Source organism: Carassius gibelio, chromosome B2 (assembly GCF_023724105.1).
Source record: "Carassius gibelio isolate Cgi1373 ecotype wild population from Czech Republic chromosome B2, carGib1.2-hapl.c, whole genome shotgun sequence".
In the NCBI taxonomy this organism is placed as follows: domain Eukaryota; kingdom Metazoa; phylum Chordata; class Actinopteri; order Cypriniformes; family Cyprinidae; genus Carassius; species Carassius gibelio.
Genome location: NC_068397.1, coordinates 2,412,019 through 2,424,028, shown reverse-complemented (window position 1 = coordinate 2,424,028; position 12,010 = coordinate 2,412,019). Strand labels below are relative to the sequence as shown.

Here is a 12,010-nt window from a genome sequence, read left to right as displayed (position 1 = left end):
GGTTACTTTTTTAATGATGTAATTCAGTTACTAACTCAGTTAATAATTGTGAGAAGTAACTAATGACTTTCTAATTACTTTTTTTAAGTAACTTGCCCAACACTTGTACAATCACTACTATTGCAATATAATGCTGCTTCTTCCACCTTATGACAATAGATTTACACTTCAAAATAGTCTTAGTGTTTGAACTAATACATACTGCTGCCTGCCAGCTGCAATCACCAATAAAACGTTGTTTCATATTTTTTTTCTATATCGTCATAAACATCATCGCAATTATTCTTGAAATATTGTGATATAATTTTGAGGCTATTTTGCCCACCCTTACTGCAAACTTGCACTTTTCAAAAGTTAGCATTTTCTGAAACACAAGTTAAAATAAGTGTTGTGTAAACACCCCTTACACCACAAATGCAGTCTACAGACTTGTATTGAACCTAGAACATTGCTTTCCACACATAGGCACTTAAATCCTCTTTGTACATGTTTTCAATACATGTGTGCTGTCCTCTGATCTCTCAAACTATCTGTGTGTGCTGGATGAATGGGCTGTCAGTGGTATGTTGGACCTCTGTCGTGGGCACAGGATCTTGAAGAAGGCTCTTCGGAAGCTGCTGTGGCACAGCGGGTACAGGAACGGGTTGATCGCTGAGTTCAGCCACAGGAGCCAGAATGTCACCTCATACCAGTGATGGGACACGCAGTCTCCTCTGCATGCCGCTCGCACGATCATTAACAGAGTGTACGGCGCCCAGCACACCGCAAAAACACACACGATTATGGCCAGGGACTTAGCAATCTTCTTGTCCTGCCTCAGACGTGAGCGCTGGACACACCGCATTGACAGACCGTCGTTCTCCGTGCGCTTCTCGTCGTCTGCTGTGCTTTTCTTCTTGAGCATCATGGAGTTCCAGCAGATTCGGATGCTCGTGCGTGCTTTCTCGCCGTACAGATTTGTAGCATCCTGGCTCTTTGGAGAACAGGATTCTTTCTTGCTGCCAAGTCTCCTCTGTCGGATGTTGAGGTAGATGCTGATGTTGAAGAACGCCACAGATAAAAACGGTGAGAAAAACTCGACCACTGAAGCAGAAAGCAGGAAGTACCAGGTGTAGTAGAACTCAGCAAAGCACTCATTGTCCGGCACGCGGCTCTTGCCTGTCAGCTGCTCCCAAAATAAGATGGCCGGTCCATAGAGGAGGAAGGCTAGAATCCAAACCGCTGCTATCTTCACCACTGCGAAGTGGGTCATTCCTTGTTTGGCACGATAAGATACCTAGGATCAGGAGAAAAAAAACAATGGAAAAAATGCATTTAATTGGCAGGAAAAAAAAATGCAGACAACTGACAACTATAGAGATGCATGCATATAACCACGTACTGAGCCAAGGAGTCACAGTACATATCTGTTATTATGGTTTGATTCATATTAGAATGCTGTAAATCATGCATGGATAACTGATAAAAGTAAACTTTGGCTGAATATATCGCCCACCCACCTGTTGGTCTTTTCATGTTGGTCTGAAGGAAAATGCAAATTAATTTTTTGCCACTAGGCGCTGCTTTTGGAGTGGTAAAAATAGCTGTTTCCCAGGTAATGGCTGTACTCAATGGCAAAGCAGCACTGTGCTCACAAAAACTGCTTTATCAAACAGTACAGTCAGGCATGATGAAATGAAAATGAGACCAATTGGACCGATCACTACAGATTAGATCCTATACAGGTATTCAAGGGCAGGCTCTAAGATGGTTTAGATCCTACCTGTCCGATCGCTTCCATTTTGTTTATTTAAATGGGGAGTCATCTCATTTATCACCAGTAAAATATGGAGTGCCACAAGGATCTGTCCTAGGGCCCCTTCTATTTTCAATATACATGTTGTCCCTTGGTAATATTATTAGAAAATACGGGATTAGTTTCCACTGTTATGCTGATGATACTTAGCTATATATCTCAACGAGACCAGATGAAACTTCTCAATTATCTAAGCTAACAGAGTGTGTTAAAAATGTAAAAGATTGGATAACCAATAATTTTCTCCAATTAAATTCGGATAAGACAGAAATATTAATTATTGGACCAAAAAACAGTACACAGAATCTTGTAGATTACAATCTGCAACTAGACGGATGTACTGTTACTTCCTCTACAGTCAAAAATCTGGGTGTTATATTAGACAGCAACTTGTCTTTTGAAAATCATATTTCCCATGTTACAAAAACTGCATTCTTCCATCTTAGAAACATTGGCAAGTTACGAAACATGTTATCTGTTTCTGATGCAGAAAAGCTAGTTCATGCATTCATGACCTCTAGACTGGACTATTGTAATGCACTTCTAGGTGGTTGTCCTGCTTCTTCAATAAACAAGCTACAGGTAGTCCAAAATGCAGCAGCTAGAGTCCTTACCAGGTCAAGAAAATATGATCATATTACCCCAATTTTACAGTCTCTGCACTGGCTACCTATTAAGTTCCGTATCAGTTACAAATTATCATTACTTACCTATAAGGCCCTAAATGGTTTAGCTCCTGCGTACCTAACTAGCCTTATACCACGTTACAACCCATCACGCACCCTAAGGTTACAAAACGCTGGACTTTTGGTAGTTCCTAGGATAGCAAGGTCCAGTAAAGGAGGTAGAGCTTTCTCACATTTGGCTCCCAAACTCTGGAATAGCCTTCGTGATAATGTTCGGGGTTCAGACACACTCTCTCTGTTTAAATCTAGATTAAAAACACATCTCTTTCGCCAAGCATTCGAATAATTTATCTCTTAAATTGTGACTGCAGTTGTATCTGATCAAATGCACATTCTTAGTCTTTAGCTTGGGTTAGACTAATTAATTTTACTTTGTTGGATCAGCAGCTATGCTAATGATGTCTCTATTCATTTCTCTGTTTTGCCACAGGATTTACATCCCGTGGTAACTAGGATTTACACAAGCTCCAGTCTGGACCCAGAACACCTGAGAAGAGATGATGCTGACCCTCAGAGGACCCCAGATGATGCTAACCCTGAATCAACAACAATTATTGCTACAAGTGTGACTGCATCATATAATAATTGCTGTTAATAATGTTCATCGTCTGGCTGACTACGTCTTGTATTAACTTTTTTTCTGAAAAATCCTGTCATACACGCACAAACTGAAAGTCACCACTTACAAGCTACTACTAAATATTGTAGAAACGTTATTTTCTGTAAAGTTGCTTTGTAACGATTTGTATTGTAAAAAGTGCTATACAAATAAACTTGAATTGAATTGAATTAGCATCACACAAAGGAGGGGTTTGGAAAAATGTATCTTTCAGCAAATGGTTTGGGAGCCTTGAGCAAGTAAGGTAAAAATAAATGCATATTATAAGACAATGAAAGTCTATTTTGACCTTGCATGCATGTCAACCTGTTGTTGGGAACTCCCAAAACCAAAATATGACCCTTTCATAACCCATAATGGGGCACTTTAATACTCAAATATCACACTTAAATACAATGAAATAGTCCAAAATACAAGCCAATGGTTTAATAGGCTACTAATTAAAAATCAACTCTTGGCATAATTGATTTCAAGACAACAAAGTGTGGTTTTGCTTCACTAAATCGTACACAGAAGCTGTACATGAAAACACACAATAGGGGATGAAGACAAACACTTTCTTTTGCTGGTACACACATATCAGAGTATGTGTGTTGTCAAAGTGCTGCCAATGATAGCATGAATCTTTCCTTCTCTACTGCCTTTGATTGAAGCTGTAGCCGCAGTCTGTGAGATCAAACATGGCTGTCTTGCAGATTAAAGGCAGACCTTACGTATTGTGATGTATGTTCGTATCATTACTCTGATGTTAAGAGCTTGTGTGGGAAAACAAAACCAGACATTTCAAGGACGCTTTCTGACCCGAGTCTAAACAAACATCAGAGAAAGCTTTGAAGTAAATCTTCCACAATATTTACTGCCCTATAAATCACTGTTCCTGGGGCATCTCAGGATGTTGCTTTAGTTAGACTGATTTAACCCCACAATAAAGATTTGGGAAGATCTTCTCATGCAACATCCATTCAAATATGGCTTTTGGTCAAAAAAAAAGAAAAAGTGTAAAGTCCCAACCCACCTGTTCACACCTGTTGCTGCATGATACACTTGAAGTTACTTTGCACCACTGTTAATGTAATTATTAGTGTAGACATTGTTATTGGAGAACTAATGATATTTGAAGTAGTGCATTTAAATATGCAACTAAATGCACTAATAATAACATTTAATAAAATATTATATACAACCCCAATTCCAGAGAAGTTGGGGCATTTAGTAAAATGGGATCAAATCAAGAATCTGTGATTTGTTAATTCTCTTTAACTTTTATTTAAAGTAAGGGAAAATATTTCCAAAGTTTTCACTGACCAACGTAAATGTATTTCTAACAAATTTTGATTTTGATGGCTGCAACACACTCCAAAGATTTTGAGACAGAGGCATGTTTAACACTGTGTAACATCAGCGATCCTTTTAATTACAATGTTTAATTGTAATTAATAATTAAGGATTAAGGATGAGCCAGACATTTTCAATAGGAGACAGTTCTTCGAGCATATTCACTCTGTCTCTACGAGACCATGCTGTTGTAGCAAGAGCAGAATGAGAGCTGGCATTGTCTTGACCTAATAACCATGGACTTCCCATGAAAGACAACATCTTGATGGCAGTATATATCTCTGTACTAACCCAATATATGCATCCATGTCAATAGTACCTTCACACATATGCCAGTCATCCATGCCATATGACCTGATTTACCCCCATACCATGTCAGATGTTTGCTTTTCCCCCTTTCACCAATGAATGTCTGGATGGTCCGTTCGGTCTTTGGGACTGAGAACTCGCCATCCATTTTTCCCAGAAACAAGTAGAAATGAGGACTTGTGATGAGAGTGAAATGTGATGAGAGTATTTTTCACTATCTGGCCCTGAGAACACGGCAGCATCGCTGCATTTAATTAAACTATAGCTTTATCCTAGAATAACAGATATTCAAGTTACAGTTCTTGATGCAGCAGCAGACTGTATTAAGTGAGAGCATTTTTCTGAAGCACTCTTGAGCCCATGTGGCTATATTTAATAGAGCAGACTGATGGTTTCTTATGCAATGCCATCTGAGGGGTCAAAAGCTCATTCAACTAAGGTTTCCTGCCTTGCCCTACATATACTGTGATTTCTCTGGATTCCCTGAATCTTTTCACAATATTGTGCATAATACTTGGTGGAAGACCTAGATTCTTTGCAATGTTGCATTGCGAAACGTGATTTTTTATTGGTTTGACACTTCTCTCATGAAATTTGGCACAAAGTGATGAGCCATGATCCAGCTTTGCTTGCAAAGACTGAGATGCTCCTTTTATACCCAAACATGAGACCTTGACCCATGACCAAGTTACCTGCTTACTGAGAGCTGTTTCAAAACAGTTTAACATGGATGTTCTATAACCTTTTCACTTTTATTTAGCCTCTGTCCCAACTTTTTTGGAGTGTGTTGCAGCTATCAAAAACTAAATGTGTTCATATTTACAAAATACATTTACATTGGTCAGTGAAAACATTGGGAATCTTTTCTCTTTACTTTTGTAAATTAAATAAAATGTAAAGAGAATGAACAAATCACAGATTCATTATTGGGGTTTTAAACAGTTTTTTTTTTTTTTTTGCATTTTACTAAATGTCCCAACTTCTCTGGAATTGGGGTTGTAAAATGTATTTAATAATAATAATAAATATGTTATCTGAATCCTTGAACTGGTGAAAAATCAAAATAAAGTATTTTGGTAAAAAAATAATAATAATAATAATTAAATGCAAAAAATACTCAAGGTAGTGCACTTAAATATGCAGTTAAATGTACTTATACTACTACTAACAAATACATGTTATCTGAGTCCTTGAACGCTTGTGAAAAATACAAATATAAACCAGTCATTTGTCATTTAACACAGTACTATGGGCTGAAGCTCTATTATGGTTGTGCTCTTTGAAGCACAGTGGTTTTTCTTTTGTGATGTGAGCAAAGATCAAGACATCACAAAATAAATAATTTAAAAAGCTAATTAAAAATTCCTTTAGTTTCTCCTTTAGAAGATAGGTGTGTTAATATGATCTTCAGTGTCCGTTAGTGAGATAAATGAAATCATACTGGGATAAAGGTAAATGTATTCGGCTTGCTGGCCATAATGGATCAAAATATCATACCCGCTTTCTTTGCTTTGTATTTATTGTGCACAATTCATCAGTGCATGCTATGTTAACATGACAATTATGTTTTTATCATATAAAGACCACTTTTTACAGTACAATTATAAATTATGGATCTATTTTAGACTTAGTTCAGTCTTGCTGTAAGCTGATTCACTACAACATGCCACAGAAGTTACTCTGATTTTTTCTTTCTTTTTTCTTTTGAACTTCTTAAAGACCAGTGGAAACCCGAAAGCCATGCAGATGGACAGCGGTAAGTCTTCCATCCAGTCAGCCCACTGCGGAAGTGGAGAGGCCTTTCTCTTGGGTACTACACTTTTGAAACTCTTGAGAGATGACACCCTTCACCATTAGACCATGATCTCAATCATTTCAAGGGTGTCACACACATTCCCAGGAAGGCACTGACCTATTATTCTATGCTGAATTCACACAAGGGAGATGCAGTTTGAAGGGTAAGACAGAACAGGTCCTTGTTCATGAAGAAATTTCTTTTTCAATTTTTTTTTTCAAGTGCATTATCCATGATTAATAGAACGATCATTTCCACCAGTCTATAGCCAATGAAATAGCCACCTGAACCAGGTGGAGAATTATCATTCAGGGGAAATCCAGCAATAAGTTCTGAACCAGAAAATAAACAGAGTGGGATCTACAATGAATGAACTCAATGAAATTAGTCCCAATGTTGAAAAAAAAAAATAATAAAAATAAAAAAATCATTACATTTTCCAGCCGATAGGACTTGTTTATACCCTCTGTAGAAAAGGTCATTTCAGGAAGTTTTAACACTAGAAGATCCTCCAACATGTTCACTCTGCCAAAATTGTTTATCTATCAAGCATGTTTTATTGGATTGTTCTGGCTCAGTTAACATTTATAGTATAGTGAAAATAGCAGTGTATATCTTATTTGCATATGAAGTGAAATTATAAATCCTGTAAACATATAGAAGGTAATATTTGGACTTCTCTGGTTCTTTGCACTGACTTTAAGCACAACCGGAAATATCTACGCACACACTCACAAGACCGGAAATCCAAGATGGCGGAGATATGCAACTAGCCCATTGGATTGTTCTGGTTTAAATCCTTTGAGAAAACTTTTTTTTTATACAATTAACTCTTTTGAAGAGTTTTAATAGAGTTGTCAAATACGGCTTTAGTACAAATAAACTGTAAAAACATGATATAATTCAGTCATACATTTTCTGGCTATGAAAATAAGCCATACAAGCTGGCATGGTGTTAAACACATCAAACAAACAATATGAACCAGATAATACTGCAAAAATGTTTTAAAGGAAATATATATTTGCTCATTTACATTATACTTCAATCAAACTCAGCCCTTCTTTTACCTCATGCGATGTTCTGCAGTGTAACAGGAACCAAGGAAAAAGAGCTCTGCCAACCCCAACACAGAACCAAAACTAAACCAATGCATGATGCATGGGATCTAGCGTGATGCCAGTGATTAGGAGGCACAATCAGCATCAGCTTTGACTTATCATGAGCTGCCAGTGGGGCTCCATTGTCCTGCCACCCGCTCCTATCATGAGTCCTATCCCAGCATTACCGCCGGGACCCGAGTGACAGTGATGTGAAGGCAACAATATCCTCACAAAAAATTGCATTTCCATTAGAAAGGTTGATGGAAGTAGGACAGGTGCGCTGCTGGCATTAGTGACAATACAGTTCTTTAAACAAGGGATATATTACCAGAAAAATGTCAGAAGAGATCCAAACACCTGAACTGCCAAAAACTACCAGTGCACTCCACTTATATCGGCACTCTTGGTAAATATGTAAAGATGGCTGGGAAAAATAAATCTGCAGTTTATCCTTTTGATATTTCATTCAGAAAGGATAAGCATTTTATCATTTTTGGTGGTTATTACATAAGCAAGAATTTAATATTCTTGACCATTTCTAAATAATACGTGATATTCTATAATAGTAAGTGCATCCAGGTTCTGCTTTGAGTCAGACTGATTAAAGCGAACAAAACAAATTGAGTCACGGTGACTATGCATGTATTTTTATTAATGAGTGTCATTAATAGTGCGTGTTGCAGTTGTTTATTGCCAGCCTGGATAATACTTTCTGCCAGTTGTCATGAGCTAAGACTGCTGAAACACAATGAATACATCACTACAGTTTCCTTCATAATGAAAATATCGGCAATAAAATTAGAGCTCACCGCTTTTGTAACGGAGAGATAGCGGTCATAGCTGATAAGCACGATGTTGAAGACAGACGCAGTGCAGAGGAGATAGTCTACGACCAGCCACAGCTTGCAAAGTCCTTTACCCAGCATCCATTTCCCTGTCAAGATGTAGGGCATATACACGGGGATGCAGAAGGCACCTGTGGGAAACACCAATCAAGAAAGCAACATTATCGTCATTCTGAAGAGTCAAGCTGAATCATTTGTGCAATTCATATCTGTTGTTACAGCATTTTGTCCATTTGAATGTTAGTGATGACTCTTTCAGTCGTGTTGCTGTGGTTACACAATGATTGCAATTTCAAGAGCAAACATCCAGTCGCATTTACAAAATGACACAGTCAAAAGAGGTCCATTATCTATTGTAGTAGCATAGAGATGATGCATGAAGCTCAGCTCACACAAACATCACTGTCAAACCAAGCAGCTTTATGCTGGTCAATGTGATGGGAATGTTTTATTTATTATTTTTTTTGCTCTAAAACGAAATTCCAGATTGCATGGATTCCTATTGAAATGACTAAATGTACATTTCCTTAGTTATTACTTGAGTGTGTCACAAAAGTGTTTGTTATACTTGTGCGTGGTATTGAATCTGAGGCTGAAGTCAAGTAAAAACTCTAGGATAATGTATTTTCTCAGGAAAAAATAATAATAATCTACAGTTATGAAATGCAGACATTTATATCTTGGGGTAAAATTTTGTAGTAAACAACAGTGCCCTATAATAACGCACTTTGCCAAAATGCTTAATAATTTGAAATATTAAAGTGTGTGCCCATTTTCATGGCAATTCATGCATATTTTACGAGGTGGCTAATTCATACATCCGCACTCGTACAATTTCGTATGATTTTTGCTAAATCGTAGATATTTTAGGAGTTGCACAATTTGTATGAATTTATACGATTGACCTACACCTAACCCCGCCCCTAAACCTGTCACTGGGGTGGTGACAAATCTTACAAAATCGTACAAGTGAAGTCGTACGAATTTGTGCAAATTAGCCACCTCATAAAATATGTACAGTATGAATTGGTCGTGAGATAGCATTGCAATGTATTAACAGAATAAAAAATAAAAATGCTAACTTTTAAAAATGTTAACATTTTACTACTAAGAACACTTATATATTTAATGCACATGAATGTATTAGATGTAATGACACTTCAGGGTCCAATTCACACTATTAACTAGGCATCTTTGCTGTTTATTAGTCATTATAAAGCACATATCAATGCCTTATTCTGCATGAACAGGTCCCTTAACTCTACCCCCCAAATATTACCTTTCTAACTATTAATAAGCAGCAAATTATGAGTTTACTGAAGCAACAGTCAGAGTTAATAGCTAGTAAATTGTGGCAATGGGTCCCCAAACTAAAGTGTAAACGATGTAGTAAAATTCACTTATGAATGAGAAATCTGTACATGGTATTCACTAAAGTTGCATAAAAAACGAATCTGCATGTGCAGATTTATAACAGCAATAGTGGAGTAAAGTAAGAGTTTATTAGAGTGCGATAAAAAAGCTCCATACAAAGTGCGTATATCCAATCAAAGACAATTAGTCAATGTTTGCAGTAATAAATGAAAACTCCAAAATCTTGAAGTCCACTCTCTGATGGACTTTCATGCATGCTCAGAAATAAAATGTGCACAACTTTAACCTTTATGGGTACAAGAGCTTGTGGCACCTGCCTTCAAAGGGACACCTTTGTACCTTATTTACCTTTAAAGGATGCATATTAGTATCTTAGAATAGTACTCTTAAGGTAGCAATATTTACTTTATGATACTATGTTTAGATTTATCCCCAGCTGTTTCTTTTTCTTTCACAAAAGCTGTTTGTGTTCATTTAGTTGGTTCAACCAGATAGCTGTACCAGTCTGATTTGCCTAAAAGGGATTTCATGCAATTACTTTTTAGCTTTACACTATTTGTGTTCCTCAACAGCATCTATAGTAATTCTGAATTGCTCACAGATTTTGTCATCACAAGAGCAGACATCGGTGGACTGCAGTGATTAATGAGATTACAGCTGTTTTTAACACCAAGATATGAGGAGGCAAAATTACAACATAATACATGGGGAGAAAAATACAAAAACACTTAGAAGTAGACAAATCCACTGACAGAGAGCACAGGATCTCATGCAACCTACTGTAAAATTATTAAACATGTTATATATTGTTTTTTAGCCAAATACAGTAAATGCACTTTGATGTAATGAATAAGGGAAGCAGATCTGGACTCATTTCACATGAATGCGCTTCTTACATCACATCTCTTTCAATGTTAACTCCTTTCCCCTCTGAATTTCATTGATTATTGGATTGGAGTGTATATATATAGCCTATATATATATTATTATTATTACTCAAAAATCTGGAGAAAGTATTAGTATATGCAGACAGTATTAAATAACTTGTTTTTCAAAGTGAACACATTCCAATCAAATAATTTTAAATCAAGAATTTGTTTGTGAGATTTTAATAGCTAAATGTTTACAAAAAAATTCTACGGACAGCGATTTGAATATATTAAGAATAATCTAACTACTCAAGAACTCCTCATTTAAAAAAAAAAAAGAAGATATTAATATTTTATTCAGTTTTATTCTATATGTTCTGTATAATTCAGACAGACCAATCCTGCACATTGTTCGACCACATCACTTTGCACCAAATTTTATTCTCCCTAGAATAACAGTCACTAGTGAATTTGACATTGTTGGCATAACCGACTACGCTGAATATATTGTGAAGACTTTTCAACTTTTCTGTAAACTTTACTCACCAACGAGAAAGTCTGAGATGGCCAGGTTCAGCAGGAAATAATTGCTCTGTTTGCGCAAACTCTTGTCCATCTTGAAGGCGACGATGACCAACGCGTTTCCACACACGATCACAGCAATCAGAATGACCATCATGACCGAGAGCAGCGCGAGCGCCGGACCCTCGAAGCCCGCGTCTCTCCTCACGGCGGTCCAGTTACTGACCGTGTGTTCACGGCTCATGTTGGGATGGTTACCCATCGAGAGCTTCGCGGTCTTCACTTCGAGCTGCTCTCTTTCATCTGTCTCAGGGAGGTTCACATGCATGGGTCTGGTAAATGTGTCGAGCGCGCGCAGGTGACGCCCCTCGCCGTTCCCACGACGCGCGTCAAGAGCGATTCAGAGCCACTATCATTCCATTCACTTTAGTGTTCTGATTTACTGACATCATTTAAAACAGTGGTAATATGTGATGTAAATCAAGGAATACCATTAAAGAGCATAAATAAACAATGGACTATATCAATTATTTTATATTAAGCATTCAGAATTAAACTCTCAGTGATGATGGCCTTGGCACAGCTTTTAATGCCAGCTGGGATATTAATGAAATTAAATTTGAAATAAAAAGAAAGAAAGAAAGAAAGAAAGAAAGAAAGAAAGAAAGAAAGAAAGAAAGAAAGAAAGAAAAAGTTTTTGGCTTGAAAACACTTTCATCCAGGAAACTAGTTGCTTATGTTTTGGACACATTTCTAGAAT

The 12,010-nt window shown here is 37.1% G+C and overlaps 1 protein-coding gene across 1 annotated transcript; it reads right to left on the bottom strand.

Moving 5' to 3' along the window:
• Positions 1-320: 320 nt before the first annotated feature.
• Positions 321-11,533, bottom strand: LOC127950806 (histamine H3 receptor). The gene is made up of 3 exons (XM_052548117.1): positions 11,275-11,533; positions 8,450-8,616; positions 321-1,276 (listed from the first exon to the last, which is right to left on the bottom strand). The coding sequence occupies exons 1-3, from the start codon at positions 11,510-11,512 to the stop codon at positions 527-529; spliced, it is 1,155 nt and encodes a 384-aa protein (XP_052404077.1). The 5' UTR covers positions 11,513-11,533; the 3' UTR covers positions 321-526.
• Positions 11,534-12,010: the final 477 nt, after the last annotated feature.